General features: G+C 39.8%; 1 protein-coding gene across 5 annotated transcripts in view; it reads left to right on the top strand.

Annotated features, from left to right (window-relative positions):
• IRAK4 (interleukin 1 receptor associated kinase 4) overlaps nucleotides 1-15,463 on the top strand; it is a 335,362-nt gene extending 319,899 nt beyond the window's left edge. Inside the window, exons 1-12 of one of the 5 annotated variants that reach the window (XM_076331593.1) lie at nucleotides 113-164; nucleotides 476-663; nucleotides 2,298-2,443; nucleotides 2,772-2,969; nucleotides 3,780-3,940; nucleotides 4,645-4,709; nucleotides 5,016-5,130; nucleotides 7,210-7,319; nucleotides 9,829-10,012; nucleotides 10,974-11,036; nucleotides 12,827-12,985; nucleotides 13,079-15,463. In XM_076331593.1, coding sequence (XP_076187708.1) covers nucleotides 485-663; nucleotides 2,298-2,443; nucleotides 2,772-2,969; nucleotides 3,780-3,940; nucleotides 4,645-4,709; nucleotides 5,016-5,130; nucleotides 7,210-7,319; nucleotides 9,829-10,012; nucleotides 10,974-11,036; nucleotides 12,827-12,985; nucleotides 13,079-13,111 — 1,413 coding nt within the window. In that variant the 5' untranslated portion in view covers nucleotides 113-164; nucleotides 476-484 and the 3' untranslated portion in view covers nucleotides 13,112-15,463. Of the gene's footprint in view, nucleotides 1-112; nucleotides 175-475; nucleotides 664-2,297; nucleotides 2,444-2,771; nucleotides 2,970-3,779; nucleotides 3,941-4,644; nucleotides 4,710-5,015; nucleotides 5,131-7,209; nucleotides 7,320-9,828; nucleotides 10,013-10,973; nucleotides 11,037-12,826; nucleotides 12,986-13,078 lie in introns of those variants that run through there. The other 4 variants (XM_076331622.1, XM_076331613.1, XM_076331603.1 and 1 more) reach the window with 4 other exon arrangements.
• Nucleotides 15,464-17,627: the final 2,164 nt, after the last annotated feature.

Genomic DNA, 17,627 nt, shown 5'->3' on the forward strand with positions numbered 1-17,627 from the left:
CGCTCTCTCAGTCCCGGTGAGGACAGCGTCGTCAGAGGTGGAATCCCTCCCTCTTAAAGGGGAAGTGATGCAGTGGGAACGCCTGACGTGAAGCAAGGCGCGCGGGGCGGGGCGGGGCGGGTCGTGGGCGCCGCCGGCAGGAAGCGCCGGGGGTCGGCGGTGAGGTGAGGTGAGGTGAGGTGAGGTGAGGTGAGGTGAGGTGAGGTGAGGTGGCTCCCGCCGCCGGTTGGGGGCGGGGGAGGGGGCGCTCGCCTACCGGGGACGGCGGGAGCTGCGTCGCGGGGGGCGGCCTCGGACGGGGCGGGCTGGGCCTCGCTGGGCGGTCGGGAAATGGCTGGCGGAGCTGTGAGGAGGGGAACGGGGCGGCTGCCGTCGGGCAGGGCGCGAAGCGGCTGCGATGTTGGGTCTGACCCGTTAGTGACTTGCCGCAACCCCGGCGAACCTCTTCCGTAACGGCGCCGTTTGTGTCCCTTAGGAGCTGAAGATGAGCAAGCCCGTAACGACTTCAACGTATGTCCGCTGCATTAGCTACGGGCTCATGAGGCGGCTGGCAGATTTCATCGATCCGCAAGAAGGGTGGAAGAAACTAGCAGTTGATATAACTGATCCCTCCGGTGAAAGCAGATACGACCAAATGCATATAAGGTCCTACATAGAAGTCATGTAACGTAATCTTGTTTATTAGCTGTTTAACATAAATACCATCGTCCATCGCATACCGTTGTGCATCCCATTACTGTAACTTGTTGCAGTTTGTGTGCTGACAGGTACTTAAGAACTCATCTTACAGTACTGTTTCCTTAGGGAACTCAAGGTAATTACTCTTAATTGCTCCGTAGTTCAGTTTTCAGACAAGCTATAGCCAAAGAAAATTGACTAAGGAAATTAGAATTAATTAGAGCCACGGACATATGTATTTTTAGCAATACAGCATTGACTGTGTAACTTTCTGTACCCTAGAGACTAGTAAACCTTGACTTCATTGTGCATCTTCACACAAGAACTGCACATGAGACAACTCGTGTTAGGGAAGTGATCGTGCCCCCGTACTCGGCACTGGTGAGGCCGCACCTTGACTACTGTGTTCAGTTTTGGGCCCCTCACTACAAGAAGGACGTCGAGGTGCTGGAGCATGTCCAGAGAAGGGCAACGAAGCTGGTGAGGGGTCTGGAGCACAAGTCTCATGAGGAGCGGCTGAGGGAACTGGGGTTGTTTAGCCTGGAGAAAAGGAGGCTGAGGGGAGACCTCATCGCTCTCTACAACTACCTGACAGGAGGTTGTAGCGAGGTGGGTGTCGGTCTCTTCTCCCAAGTAACAAGCAATAGGACGAGAGGAAATGGCCTCAAGTTGCGCCAGGGGAGGTTTAGATTGGATGTAAGGAAAAATTTCTTTACTGAAAGAGTGGTGAAACATTGGAACAGGCTGCCCAGGGAAGTGGTTGAGTCCCATCCCTGGAGGTATTTCAAAGATGTGCAGATGAGGCGCTTAGGGACATGGTTTAGTGGGCATGGTGGTATTGGGTCGACGGTTGGACTCGATCTGAGAGGTCTTTTCCAACCTTAATAATAAGGATTCTAATAATGAACTGGACTGTAACTCCTAATTCACTGTTCCCAAGAAAATGTCCAGCAAACATGGGGAGCTCGAGGCCTAAAACTAACAAGTTTAATTCAGAAGTAATGTCAGCAGTATTTTATGAACACCTTGTTGCTTGAAGGGCTTGTTGAATGCTTAAGCTATTTCAAAGGTTATGAGATTTTAAATACCCTATGTATCATCTGGGGTTTCTAGTCTTTCTCATGATGTTAGCATTAAATCTTCATTTGTCTTTCTATAATAATAATAAATCAGTTAGAGTAATGGATCTCAATTTCTGCTTACTGCCCATCTCAAGATACTCAAAATGAAGTCTGAATGCCAAATGGATGGAAAACACTTGAATTTTTTTCCATTTGATCTGGCTTTGACTTGCCCTCTGTCTCTCGCTGACATTCTCTTCTCTGTTAGTCCCATGTGCTGATATATTATGGGTCCTGGACGAAATGTTGAAGCCATGTATACATATTTTTCCCTTAGTTTTTCTCATATTTTGCATATTTTTCCCCTGAGTTTGAATTTCTTTAGGTTTTTTAGCTGCATTTTCAGAAGATTTGCAAATAATTGTACAGTTCAGTACATTCAGGCTTTTTTAAATTTTTTTTTTGTCATTTACCTTTAATCTCTTTCCCTTCTTCATGGTTCTTGAGGTCACTGTTTTGTTTTGTTTTTTTAATGTTGGCCTTAATTTATCTTTTAAGGAGATTTGAGGCATTTGTACAAATGGGAAAGAGCCCTACGTGTGAATTACTTTATGACTGGGGAACGACAAACTGTACAGTTGGTGATCTTGTGGATCTGCTGATTAGGAATCAATTTCTAGCACCAGCAAGCCTTTTGCTTCCAGGTAACTGTTACTCTTGTACATTTTGTACTGTGTTGTCAGTTTTCTAAGATACTAAAGAGCTTCACAGTAACTTGAAAATCAGAAAGGATTAGGTCAAAATAACCAAAAGTGAATATATTTTCCATTTTGCATTATTTGTAATAACAATCTAAATAAGAGTTTCAAGTTTAAATAAGAGTCCTGCAGCTTACACATGGTGGCAGAATATAACCTTTTCATGACGCTTACGTGTCATGTATTTACTAATATTAGTAAATACTGGCATTAATGTTACTTGTTTTTTCTGATTCCTAGTGTAGTTAACACTTTTTCTAAATTCCATTTTCAGAAGCTGTAAGGATGGCACAAGAAGTTACATTACCTCTTTCTTCACAGGAAACCTTGCCTATACATGAGAAACAACTGCCTATACAGGAAAAAGGAGTGGCATTTGTAAAGCCTGCTTTAGCTCAGAGTACTGAGAAGCAACATTCAGCTCCTCCCTCCTTAAGTCAAGAAAATAGCAGCTCACAGTCTAGTGACACAGGTGGGCACTTAGTTTGGTAGAATTAAGTACAATCTTTTTTGATGATCTGTCCTTCACCCCATGTGAAATAAATCATAGCAATGCATTAATGACTATATTCCTATCATTGTGCATCTATGGGAAATGGCATCTTGCTTTTGCTTTTGTTCTGTGTGTTTGTGAATTTAGCTTGGATAATGAGATGTCTGAATATGAGATGCACCTTGCCAATCAGACGGTTACTGTGATGGAAAACTTGACTGTTAATTAAATAGCAATTTATTTTGTGCTACACATAATCCTGTTGCCCTTTTTCAGTACTGATTTTGTAGACTGTTTAGCATCTCGTGTTTTAAAGCTGGATTTTTCATGTCAGAAATGACTAAGAATGTTGGAGAAAAGATGACCAAAGAAAGCATTCTAGGAAAGTATATGGTTAGTCCCTTCCTAAAGGTCCACTTTTGGGTTGCTGTCAGAAACATGATGTGTTCTAGATATATTTTTACATCTGATGCAGTGTGGCACTCTCTGATCTGCTGCACATTTAACTTCTATTACCTGTATTACAAGTATTAACAAAAAATAAAATCAGAAGGCTGCTACTGTGCTAGCTGTGAAGAAAATTATGCATAGCTGATTATATATAGTTATCTGCATTTCATTTTTATTTTCCTGGTATCTTCATCACAAAGCTGGAAGTAGGGCTCCACTATGTCAGAATTTGCATGGTAGCAAGTTTTTGGTTTAATAGAACTGAAGCAGAGAATCTATTCAATACACTTGTTCTAAAGTGAAAACATAATTATGCTAAATGGCAAATATGTCTTCCAGATTTCCATAATTTTTGGTTTCATGACTTGGAAAGTATTACAAATAATTTTGATGCACGACCAGAATCAGCTGGAGGTAATAAACTGGGAGAAGGTGGCTTTGGCATTGTGTTCAAAGGCTACATCAATGGCAGAAATGTGGCTGTCAAGAAGCTCATTGCTGTGAGTTGTCCTGGGCATTTTTCTTTTTAATGACTGTGTACTTTATACTATAGACTTTTTATCTGTGGAAAGTGTTGAATGATACACTTCAAAAAGTGTCACCATGTTAAACATTAGTTGGGTTGAGAACCTTATCCTGTAGTCTCATGAGTGGTGTGAGTTGGCACAGTCACCAGAGATGAAGTCTTGCCCTTTCTGTAGCTCTCCTTTGAGTGGCTCAGGCGAGTTGGAATAGCAGAGTGCTCCCACAGTTCCCCTCCCTCCCGTGCGCACAAGAAGTGGCAGAAGGGAAGGGGTGCTAGGGACGTTTCCCTTTCAGAATCAGATGAACAATTCACAAGCTAAATAGGTATTGCCACAGAATTTTAGTCTTCATAACCTATGGTTTGTGTGAATAACTCATTACAAAACTAATAAGCGTTATTAGTGGTAAATGCAGTGAAATAAAACGGGTAAGTTGGTGACTGTGCTGAAACTGCATCTATTTGTCCAATAATATTGTGTTCCAAGGAATTAAAAATCATGTTCTGATACTTTATTTTTGAGTTGAGCAAAAAAAATATTGTAAACAGTTAAGTAGTTGTTACATGTAACTAATCTAAAGAAGGGCTTACAATTCTGATTTTTTTTTTTTTTTTTTTTAATGAACAACTGTGCATTTTAATATGGCCAGTGATACTAACGTCAAATACTTCCTTTTGTAGGTGGTTGATGTCAGTGTTCAGGACTTGAAACAGCAATTTGATCAGGAAATAAAAATGATGGCAAAGTGAGTACAGTGTTATACAATGTCATTATAGTCTTTTATGGGAATCTTAAGTTGGCAGATAACACATTAGCTAGTGTGATCCCTTATTTTTGTCTTTCTAGCATAACAACGATTTTCATGTTAAGTGAGAATGTTTCATATACAACATGACTGTATTTTGTTTGTTTTAAGGCACCACTGCAGAAACCTGGCTATGTGCAGTAGGGCTGAAACAAGTAATTGGGGATCAAGTTCCCTCTGCCTTGTATTTTCCTCAAATGTTGGGAGTCTTTCAGAGCGTATGTGCATAGAATTTTTTTGCTATAGGTGTCAGCATGAGAATCTAGTAGAATTACTTGGTTTCTCAAGTGATGGTGCTCAGCCATGTCTGGTGTACGAATACATGCCCAACGGTTCATTGCTTGACAGACTTGCTTGTCTGGTAAGTAAAATCTTTTCTAGCTTCCAGTTGTCTTACTTAGCTGAAGTATAGATAGCTATGAAATACCTCTGAAACAGTACTGAACTGTAATGGCCAAACGATGTATTACTGCTTACTTCTGTGTTCTAGAAGACAAATATGATAACAAGTGTTCTTCCAATAACGTTTTATACAAATGTTTTAGACTCATTAAAGTGAAAGCAGGCTGACAACACAGTGTCGTGTACTAGTACCTGAAGTAGCACAGGAGCTTGGGCTTGCTACGCCTGTGTGGAGCGGAGCAGAGGGTGCTGCAGTATTGTTCCCAGTTCTGACATTGGCATGTTCACTGCTAGTTCTTGAGATTCTGCACTGTGAAATTGCCCTTTGTTCATTGCCCTTGTGATAGTGGTTATAACACAGTGTTCAGTCTGCATATCTCTTTCTGAAGTGCCTAAATAAATGGGAAGTACATTTTTTTTAATTAGTATTTTGTGTAAATGCAGTGCTTTCTTCTGATTTAATCAAATGACGTATCTTCTAGCCTTGGCCTTTTAATAAATAATAAGTTGCTTTGTTTTTGGTAAGGTGACTCTGTATATGAAGGACAGTTGCTTGTTAGAGTGATACCAACAGTAAGCCAGACTTAATCTAGTAGATGAGTGACCATGTTAGTTTGTTGAAGGAGTTAAAAAATCTGCTTTGTACTAAGCAAATGCAGCTTCTGAGATTGTAATCTGGTGAACATTTTAAACTGGTGCTACTTTAACCCCCCCATGCCCCCAGACCTAAAAAACATCGTTTTGCTTTTTTCTGCACTGATCTTCCTGTTACACTGGCTCAAGCATTTAGTAGTTGGAGAAAAAGCTGGGTTAGGGAACTGATCAGACTGAAGAAATACTCAGTGAAAAAAATCTTTAATTTTCACCTGGAGATGTTTCCTCTGCAAGGCTGCACAAGTACTTCTGCCCCAACAGGAAAGAGGTGGTGGTAGGATGAGAATGAGTAGCAGTGGTTAGAAAAAGGACTGGTTATGTTTGGTAGCACTGCTGTCTCAGGTTGGTTTGGTTGATTTGCTTGCACACACTTACACATTTGCAACTTTTAAATTTTTTTTTAAACTGAATCGGTGCAGAAGAGAGACTAAGTTTTACTTAAGGCAGTGCAAGTTTATCTGTAGAAATGAGCAGTGCTTGACAAGGATGTATATGAAAATGTTCATCCATGTAACTTTGGCCATTATCATCAAGTGAGCTTAAAAGATTGGTGGTAATTGAAAGCTAAAGTAGAAATAACTGAGGCCTTTACAAGGAAGAGACAAACTTATGATATAAATCATAAAGAATTTAAATCAGAATGTATAAATCAGAAAGAATCTTCTTCTGATAAAGTCGAATAGGTGAGGAATGTTTATACTGAATGTGTGTTCTTGCCGATAACTTCATTTTGTGACTTCACTGGATATGTTTTGAGGCTCGGACTCTTGCTTATGTCATCTTGTCTGGGCTTTGAGGAGCAGGTGAGGGAGGTGGTAGAATGATGAGATAATCTTGTCAGCAACCAAGGGAAGATTAGAGTAAGAAGTGGTTTTGAAATATAGGTGTCCTTATTTCTAAGGTCTAGTTAGTAACATGAATTGAGCTAAACTCTTGAGAAGTGGTAAATCCAAAAAACTGGAAGATTGACTTCTCATTGTTAGTAAAAACTGTTGATTGCTTTGAATGATTTGCTTTGGATTAAAAGGCTCTGGTATAGGTGCCACTACAAAGTGGAAGATGCAGTAGATACGGGTAGTTCTTTGCAGTGCAGCTGGCCTTGTAGGGTCAGAGTCGAATATTATCAAGAACACTTTTTGCAATGGGTGAATTAATCTAAGGCAAAATACAGGGGGAAAGAACTGAATGTGACAAATGCATGTGTTTCTGCCCAAGTAAATTAAGAAATGTATGCTATTAGTCTTTTTAATGATTTACTTGAAAACCACAAAATATAGCAAGGAATCGGTTTTGGATTGTGGGGGTTTTGTATGTTTCGTTTTATGTGAGCATATATATATTAGATTTTCACCTTTCTACTTGCTTTTCTCCCTTCTTATTCAAGGATGACACTCCACCAATTTCTTGGAATACAAGATGTAAAATTGTTCAAGGTACAGCAAATGGCATCAACTTTTTGCATGAAAATAACCATATTCACAGAGATATTAAAAGGTAAAAGCTGCTGAGTATCGCTGGCTGCATTTTCCCTTTTTCCTTTTTTTATTTTTTTTTCCTCTTTTCTTTTTCTTATTCCCCCTGTTAAAGTCATTTTAGAGAGAACAAGCTGCAAGAAGCATTGCTTCGGTCAAGGGCACGATCTTTTCTGCATGTGACATCCATCACCATAATCTTGTCTGTGCCCCAAGGACATGACCAGTACAGACTTCTAAAGATAATTATGAGGCTATTGTAATCTGTTACTATCAAATCGTTACTTGAGTGCTGCGAGGACATCCAGAAGTTCTGTTCTTTCACAACTGCTGCTAATGAAAAAGCTGCTGTTAGAGAACATAATGGCTTTTAAATGGGGAATTTTTCAGATGAAAACCCACCTTTTTTTTTTTTTTTCTTTTTCCTAGAACACTTCTTTAGAGTGTCTCCTTTGATTTACTGCTATTTATTCAGAAGACAGTAAAATTACTTCAGTCAGGTTTATGAAGTTCAGGGTTCTTCAAGGATAATTTATGTTCACTTGTTTGTTACACCAGAAATTTTTCCAGGGATATCAGAGCTCATAAAAGGTGGGGGTTTTGTTGTAGGGTTTGGGGGTTTTTTGGTTTTTTTCCCCTTCCTTGCTACAGGTTGTTGTGTTGTTTTTTTTAAATACCAAAGCAGTCCAAATCTTTGAAGAAAAGCCCCAGATGCCTTATTCCTTCTGTAGGTTAAGAAGGAGCAACTGATTGATTGGGTGTCATGGATGAATGTTTCAATAGCTTTTTGGCTTCTGGCAACTCTGCTAAATGTAGGCCACTTTGCTTTGGTGACCTTCCAGCTTGTGAGGAACAAGGTTTTGCTTCAGCTGCCTCATAAAATGTGCTTGCTGCTTTGACAATTTATGTTTCTTCTTTCTTCCCTGCTTAAGCCTCTGTGAATGACTGGAAGGGACGCGTTTTTTACCTTATGGTACTCTACCCTTCTAACCGCTGTGAGTTGATCACATTACAGGATTGGGGTTTGGTTTGTTTTGTTTTTTCTTTTGTTTGGATTCCATTTTGCAACCTCTTGCACTTGCAGTGTGAATAGTTCAATAAATTTGGTTGGTGTTATTAATAGTGTTGCCACTCCCAGGTAAAACTTAGATGAAGAGACATCTAAGAAGGGTTTACTTCAGTCTTCATTTTGCTGTGACGTGTGGAGACAATTCATAACCACACAGGCACTAGAACAGCTTCTCCGTAGGCTAGAGGGGACATGATTGAATGGGTGTTCTTAGATTTGTCCATAGTTTTTTGGCTAGGTTATGCCCAGGAAATAGTTTATTTACCTCTTTCAGCTTGGCAGTTGCAGTATCTTGTTGTGCCCTTTGTGGTGCATCAAAAAAGTGACCACTCTTTGGGCTTGACTCAAGTTGATAAGAAGCTCAGATTTATGAAGTTGTGATCCTGTTCTTCCTTCTTTTAGAAGTTGAGTTTTAAATACAAAACCAGTTGGTGGATGGCACTTTGACTAGTGTTTGGCCTTTTGCAGTGGTCTTATTTAATGCTATTTACAGCAGTTCTAACACCAAGTGATCTGTTGTAACTTACAGCTGTGTTAATTTTGTTGAGAAGGTTTGGTGAACAAGAAGGGGAAATTAGAAATGTAAGTTTCTAGTAAGTGTTACATGTTGTATCTGGCTATGTGGTTTTCTTATGGTTCCATTAAGGGAGTCAGAAAATGAGGACGATTACAGAAATGTTAAATCAAGTATTTTAAAATGGTTCCAAGTGCTACAAGTTTAAAAAACAGTAGAATACTTATGCTGTAACTCATCCCACTGAGTATTTTATTAAAACATTAAGGTCTTTTAGATCAGCTTCATTCTTCGGGGGTTTTTTAAGGGAAGTAAAAGCTGGAGATCAAGTGAAAACATTATTCCAGCATTAATAAGTTTTCTGTTTCTCTTCCAGGAGAAGAATAAGAGTATTAGTATTCATTTGGCATGTGAATTTGTAATGGTTGACATAGTATTAGATAATAGGTATAAAAACCTGCTTTTGTTAGTTCTGAGTAGAGATTTAGACAGTCAAGAATTGTACTGTGATCCAGTACCAGTTGATCAGAGCTAAGTATTCTCTATTATCCTTCTTAAAGAAAGAGTATTCAGATCCAAAACATGGGCATAACATAATTGGTCTCTTAAAAGAAATTTTTGTATTTGTAGGATTTGGGGGTAGGGGGGTGTTTGGTTTTTTCCTTGGGTTTTTTTGGTTTTTTAATGCATGCATGCACAAGAAAAAATGTGGATGGATCCTGGCAGCCAGTTCTTGATTTATTTAGAGCAATTCATTTTTAAATCGAGCAATTTCCAACAAAACTAACTCTCACATTTTTTGTTATATGAATAACGAATAAATATCTTAGATTTCAAGAATCAGTCAAAGTAGGAGTTTGCATTTGGTTATTAAAGAGTTATTAGTCTGTTATAAAACCTAATTACTGTACTGGTTTGGAAAATTCTCTTTTTTCCTCCCTCCCCCAGTGCAAATATCTTATTAACTGATACATATATGCCCAAAATTTCTGACTTTGGACTTGCAAGAGCATCTGTAACATTCACACAAACAATCATGACTGAAAAAATTGTTGGAACAGCAGCCTATATGGCGCCTGAAGCTCTGCGAGGAGAGATAACACCGAAATCTGATATCTTCAGTTTTGGAGTAGTAAGTAGAATGTAGAAGCGCATATATAATATATATATATATATATATATATATATATATATATATATATATATATATGTACACACACACACTATATAAAAGTATATGACTTTTTTTGTAAATGACAAAAGCATACAAAATCAAGAATGTCTGAAATTAAATAACCCACTCTGATCTGTTATTTCTCCTTTTCCCAGTAGGTGTGCTTTTAAAATAGTGTTTCTAAACTTTGATTGGTTTAAAATCATTTGAATATGTGGATTAAAACATTGAATTTGCTAATGGTTACAATAATTATGTTAAAACGTAAATTTGCATGTGAAAAACCAGAGTAAAATAACATTCCAAGTTCTAGCTAAATGTAGTTTGAAGTAATGTGGAACATTGTTTCTTCTTGCATAGTATTGCACAAAAAAGTAAATCAGGCTGGAAAAAAAGAATTTTTTAAAGAAAATGTTCCTAAATTAAGTGTGTTTTAGTATTTTTAAGCACCAAAAGTATGCTGTCCATGTGGGAACTGCCTTAAAGCAGAGTACAAAAAAAGACATGAGCTTAATATTTGGGAGAATAATGAATCCATTCTGAATAGATCCAAGACCCTAATTGCTATTGACAGCTTCCTTCATGGCATTTAGTTTCGTGGGGAGGCAGGCCAGATACTGTTTCTGAATACTTTGGAAATCCTGCCATCTTGCTCTGAAGCAACACAACGTAGGGTGAGGAAAAGCTTGCATTGAAATTCATAAACCACACTGCTAATAACAGTTAATGAAAATAAAGGTAGGAACAACAGCAACAACAATCGATTGTATCGATTTGCTATCTTTGGACAAATAGAGATCCTGTGAGCATTTGTTTGAAAGACTGGGGGTCATGCTCCTTTTTGCAAATGGTATATATGTGCTAAGGATTATTCTATGCTTCATTTTCTCCTCTGATTTTTTTTTTTTCCTCCTCCTAGGTCTTACTAGAAATAATAACGGGTCTTCCTCCAGTAGATGAAAACCGGGAGCCACAGTTACTGGTACATTCCTTTTGCTTTCTCCTCCTCTCCCGCTGCTTCAGGATCACTTTATATCAAATCATAGTCAGTTAACAGGTTCTGAGACAATCACATTAGTCACCAAAATACGTAGTTATGAAAACAGCTCTTGTGTCAATGTTTGTCTTAGAGGTGAGGCTGAAACTTTTATCTCTTGGCTGGTGGAAGATCGTTCAGTCCCCGAGGTCATCTCCTTCTGATCCGATACTGTAATTCTCTTTGTTTTGGTACCGCTTCTTACTGTAATATCATTATGCTTTATCAGCATACTCCTGTTATACCCAGATACCCTAATAGTTCCTCATTCACCAGAACATTTTAAACTCTTCATCTCAGTTGTTTCTTTATGGTTCTTTATACTTCTTACCATTCCTGTATCAATTTTCATCCTCTTCAACTTTACTAATAATTTGCAAATACCTTGCGTTTTTAACCTTAGGGAAGTTTGGAATGTAAGGGCTTTTTTGCAGGGTGAGGGGTGGGTTGAATTTTGTTTTCTTTTTTACTATTCAGTGAGTAATTCAGTCTACTAATTAGGAAACTAATGTCTCAGAGTTCACTCTCTTGAATTAAAAATCTTACAAGGATGTTCTTAATGTAGCCTTTCATTTAGCTTAAAATTAAATTCTGAACTACTTAATCCAAGGTTTTCCTAGAATTTTTTTTTGCATAAAGACTTACTTATTTACTAAGTATGAAATAGCATTGACGTTTGGATTGGGTTTTGTTCCATACTGTTTGATAGCAGATTGCTTTCTTGACAGCTTTAGGAATACCTGTGTACTATTGATAGAATTTTTTTCCTCTAAGCTGTATCTTCTGGAGTGGTATAATACTTAGCCTATTGAGCTCTGTAAGGACCTTGGAGAACTCAGTCCCTGTCAAATTGAATCTTGAGGTGTTGGGGGTTTTCTGAAGCAGGCTTTTTCAGAGATAGGATCTAAAAAGGAATATAAAGTGTGATTTGACTGGTACAGCTTATCCTTCTAATGCACTTTTGGGAGCATAAAGAGAATGGTCAGTGCAAGATAATGTGGCATCCTTAGCTTTGATAATTTTGGGGTAGTTGAATGTTAGTCAGCCATTTCAGACTGACCCATAGAGGAAGGGAGACGACCTGCCTCTACTCACTGACTTTTTATTTCTTACTTCATTTACCATGCTGACTTGTCCGAGGTGTTCCTCAAACAGTGTTTGTCATTACAGATAAGGCATTTCAAGTGTGTTGGAGCTGGAGAGCTTTGGACTAAACCAGTCAGATTTAAAAATTTATTTCAGGCTAGAAGTTTCCTTTAGAATAGATAGAGCAGCCACTGAGACTGGTGACAGAAGGCATTAGTTTACAGAAAGAGGCTTTATAAAGTTGACAAAAAAGAAATGATTCACACTTAAGCTTGCATATTTGTGGCTTATTAACTTTATGTTGATCATGCTTCTCTTAAAAAAGAGACTAAGTATTAAGAAACTGAGTCTTCAACTGGGAGAAAGCTAAAGCTGTATGATGCAGCTTAAAGAAAACTGCTTTATAATTCTGTGTTAATTAGAAATTATTTATAATAAAAATGTATAGTCCATTTATAGTCTTATAGCCTGTTTCGGCAGGTATTGATGCATAATTATGCTGCTGAACCATTGTCACCATTCTTTGTCTACAAAAGCGGTTGAGAAAAGAAATGAACGCTCAAAAGCAAGTTTTCAAAGTGTTAGTGTGGAGTACATCACGTTCAGATGCTTACAATGTTACCTACTCATTGGTTCAAACTCTCTTGTAGTTAAGTATCAAAGATGATATTGAGGATGAGGAAGCAACTATTGAGGATTATGTTGATGAAAAGATGAGTGATTGGGACGCACCTTCAGTTCATAAAATGTATTCAGTTGCTGATCAGTGTCTGAATGAGAAAAAAAACAGAAGGCCAGACATTAAGATGGTACGTAGTCTTTCGAAAGACAAAAGGCTTATTTTGAGCGTGTGGGTGTGGTTACAGTATCTGTTATTTATATTTCTATCTGTTCTCTTGCAGGTCCAACAGCATCTACAAGAGATAAAAACTTGATACGTGTTTCTTCTGATACACAAATGTGTTTGAAATGGAGTAGACACCAGTAGCAAATATTTCATTAGTATTTAGTGCGACGTTATCAGCTTTTCTGCTTTCCGGAACTTTCTGGTCTGCATGTAAGGTGTGCTGTTGGCCTGTCACCACTGCGCTGTTTTCGTTTACTGAGCAGCCTTTTCACATATCCTTAGCCCTTGGGCCCTCAACATGAGAAAACTTTTTTTGTATTAACGAATTGCAGTGCCGGTGCATCTCCTCCACAGCTTTTTAAATGCATTTCCATATTGGAATCTATTTGATTCTTCTGATTTCCAAGTATCAAGTATGTCTGCTGCAAAGGCATGTGACATTAACGGAGTAGAATGGTTTTTTCTGCAAATTGCTTTCTTGTTCAGGTGTACTAGACCTTTTTCTATTGAAGACAACATTTAATAGATACAAATGGCACTTACGTTGTCTTTTGGGGAAAAGACAATAGTAGTACCCATTTAAAACAACCTTTACTTAGTGTTTTAACTTGAGAGTTCATAGTTGTGTGAATGGACTGGTAGTGTTTGTGAATGTGACTATTTTTCAAAGTCTTCTCGGGATTAGTTTTAGTCAAATAAATGCTGCAAGACATATTCTAGGTTGTTTTTTGGTTTCAAGGCTTCACAAGCAAAATAATTATCCTGCAGTGCAAATGCAAAAATACATATGGCTTTCTTCCAGTGAACTTTGTGTGATGACAACCCATTTAATTTTTGTTCGCAGGAAGACTCTTAGCTACTTCGAATATTTTACATTTTAGGAGAAGATTCCATATGGATTATAAATACAGATGGTATGTTTTGTTGAAGGGGCCAGAATAATAATTCTAAGACCAATTCTGCATTTTCCTTAGTCAAATAATGAAGCACTTTCTTAAAAAACATATATATGTATGTTAATAAATAAATATTAAAATACACTTTTAAAAAAGCAACATGGAAAGCTTTCTAAAATAGATACATTGACAGATCAAAGCAGACTAAAAATAGAATGAAAGTGACTAGTTAAGATTGCAGATACTTTGGACTAAGTAGGTATGAAAATACTACCGTTGTAAATGAAAGAGGTTATTTTCATGTAAACCTTTTTTGTACCTCATGAACTTTTTCTTGACAGCTTAGGGGTAGGAAAATAGTCTGGCTTACAGCTAAATTTGAAATTCCATGATTATCAAAGAAAAAGGAAACATTGAGAAATTATCTAACTGCATTCACAGATCTCTCTCTCTCTCTCTCTCTCTCTCTCTCTCTCTCTCTCTCTCTCTCTCTCTCTCTCTCTGTGTGTGTGTGTGTGTGTAGAAAACATGATTTCTAACACTTGTATTTATATCATTAAATCTCTGGCTATTAAGTCATTCTGTATTGCCTTTTAAAACTGATAGTTTAATTTAGAAAAAGGTATCCACCCAAACAGCTTCTAGTTTTACTGAGCATAACTTGTAAAAAGCTGTTAACATAAATAAAAACTCTGCGTTATCATTGCAGGTGATTATTAAAACTTTGAGCCTTGCAAACGAGTCATTTTGCATTGCTTGCATTTCTGATGATAACATTATGCTAACCTCATGGAATAAAGCTGTACAGCTCTGAACCTGGGCCTGTGGAGAAAAAAGCTGCTACAAAGCTAAATCAGAATAAAATTTGCTTAAGCTATTCTTCAGTTTTAAACATCTCCTCCAGCTGTTACCTGAAGGTTATTAGATCAGGTCTGCTTTTTACTATTCCCTGGAGCTAGAATACATCCATAGTCTTGTCCTGAAGTACGTTTGCTGTAGTAACTCCCCAGTCAGCACTGTTCACCTCTGGTGCGGTAGAACAACTTTGTTTATGCACCAGCAGTGATGTTCCAAGTATTAGGAGAATCCTGGGAACTCATATGCTTATAGCTCTTCTCCTGTCATAGTAGACCGTGACTATTTGCAGTGCTGCTGTCAGCACCTAAATTTTGGCAGTGGTTTTCCCTCACTCACTGAAAATGAAGCATGTTAGCCACCGTTTCATAAAAGAAAAAAAAAAAAATTTTGAACTCATTTACTGTTATTCTAGTGAGGAATGAAAATGTGAGGTGTTAGGTAATTAGGTAAAGCTAGCTAACTTACATGGGAACTTTTTAAAAAAAAAAAAATACACAGGGGGCAAAAAAAAGGAACTTCCCCTTTCTTACCCAAGATTTTTTTTTGAGGTCTTCATACAGTAAAATCAGCACCTATAGGCACTGACTTGCTTCATTTATTTCCTGCAAAAACATTAAGCTATCCTCGGATCCACACTTCTTTGTATTAATTACTATAGTAAAGCTTTCCGGGACACAAATCGGTAACTTGAGTCATTCAAGTTCTTTGTGAGTAAAGGCATGATCTAGTTCCATAGAACTGGAGGTGAGAGAAAATTTGGTACGGTTCCTGGTGGGTGAAGAGAGCTCCGCGTGGGAGATCTTCTTGGGATAGAGATAGGGCTGATAGGGCTGGCCTGCACCCTGTCTCGGCGGGGAGGTGCCATGGAGGGCATCCGAGGATCGCTATCCTCGGTGAAAGAGCCAACATTTGCATGGTAAGGATCTAGAGAACTGTAACAGAAAGCAATGTAGTCACCCCCACAAGGAAGTATGGACGAAAAATGGCAAGAGTGAGTTACTGCAATTCCAGCTGAGACTCCAGAAAGAAGCAGCAGGATAAAAGCAAATGCTAATAAGCCATAGAAAATTGCTGTTAAGGAAACCCCCTATGAAGGGCAACAGTCCTCCCCTTGGGTACAGCAGGAGGTAACGGAATGGCTGTTGTGAGTCAGCCCAGAGGTGTCTGCACAGCCCCGGGGCCAGGACACGAGCCATTAGTGGCTGCTGAGGAAAGAGCGCAAGAACAGGACGCGTATGTAGTGATACTGCACTGGAATTTGATGGCTTTGTACAGTTTGCAGCTCACTGACTTCGAAAAGGATGTGAGGTCTTCATTAGTTATTAAGCCTCTATCAAATTTCCTTTGATCAGTTTGTCCAGTTGCCTTTTGAGCCAACACACGTTTTTATCAGCCGTATCATATTATTGAAATGGGAAGAACTGCCTCATCTTGGAGTCTGTTATAGACCACCCAACCAGGATGAAGGGGCGGATGAAGCGTTCTATAAGCGGCTGGCAGAAGTTTCTCAATCGCTAGCCCTTGTTCTCGTGGGGGACTTCAACTTCCCGGATGTCTGCTGGCAATACAACACGGCAGAGAGGAGGCAGTCTAGGAGGTTCCTGGAGTGTGTGGAAGACAACTTCCTGACACAGCTGGTGAGTGAGCCTACCAGGGGAGGTGCCTCGCTCGACCTGCTGTTTACAAACAGAGAAGGACTGGTGGGAGATGTGGTGGTCGGAGGCCGTCTTGGGCTTAGCGACCATGAAATGATAGAATTCTCGCTTCTTGGTGAAGTAAGGAGGGGGGGCAGCAAAACCGCAACCATGGACTTCCGGAGGGCGGACTTTGGCCTGTTCAGGACGCTGGTTGAGAGAGTCCCGTGGGAGACGGTCCTGAAGGGCAAAGGGGTCCAGGAAGGCTGGACGATCTTCAAGAAGGAAGTCTTAAAGGCGCAGGAGCAGGCTGTCCCTGTACGCCGTAAGAAGAATGGGCGGGGAAGATGACCGGCCTGGCTGAACAGGGAGCTCTTGCTGGGACTCAGGAAAAAAAGGAGAGTTTACCGCTTGTGGAAGAAGGGGCAGGCGACTCAAGAAGAGTACAGGGATCTCGTTAGGTCTTGCAGAGAGGAAATGAGAAAGGCAAAAGCCCAGCTAGAACGCAATCTGGCCGCTGTCGTTAAAGACAACAAAAAAAGTTTTTACAAATATATTAATGACAAGAAGAGAGCCAAGGAGAATCTCCATCCTTTATTGGATGCAAGGGGGAACATTGTCACCGAGGATGAGGAAAAGGCTGAGGTACTCAATGCCTTCTTTGCCTCAGTCTTTAACAGGCAGACCAGTTATCCTCAGGGTACTCGGCCCCCCGAGCTGGAAGACGGGGACGGCGAGCAGGATGAACCCTCCGTAATCCAAGAGGAAGCAGTCAATGACCTGCTATGCCACCTGGACGCTCACAAGTCTATGGGGCCGGATGGGATCCACCCGAGAGTGCTGAGGGAGCTGGCGGAGGTGCTCGCCAAGCCGCTCTCCATCATTTATCAGCAGTCCTGGTTAACGGGGGAGGTCCCGGAAGACTGGAGGCTTGCCAATGTGACGCCCATCCACAAGAAGGGCCGGAAGGAGGATCCGGGGAACTACAGGCCTGTCAGCCTGACCTCGGTGCCGGGGAAGATTATGGAGCGGCTCATCTTGAGGGCGCTCACAAGGCATGAGCGGGACAACCAGGGGATCAGGCCTAGCCAGCACGGGTTCATGAAAGGCAGGTCCTGCTTGACCAACCTGATCTCCTTCTATGACCAGGTGACCCGCCTAGTGGATGAGGGAAAGGCTGTGGATGTGGTCTACCTGGACTTCAGCAAGGCCTTTG

The sequence above is a fragment of the Aptenodytes patagonicus genome, chromosome 1, assembly GCF_965638725.1.
Source record: "Aptenodytes patagonicus chromosome 1, bAptPat1.pri.cur, whole genome shotgun sequence".
Lineage (NCBI taxonomy): Eukaryota > Metazoa > Chordata > Aves > Sphenisciformes > Spheniscidae > Aptenodytes > Aptenodytes patagonicus.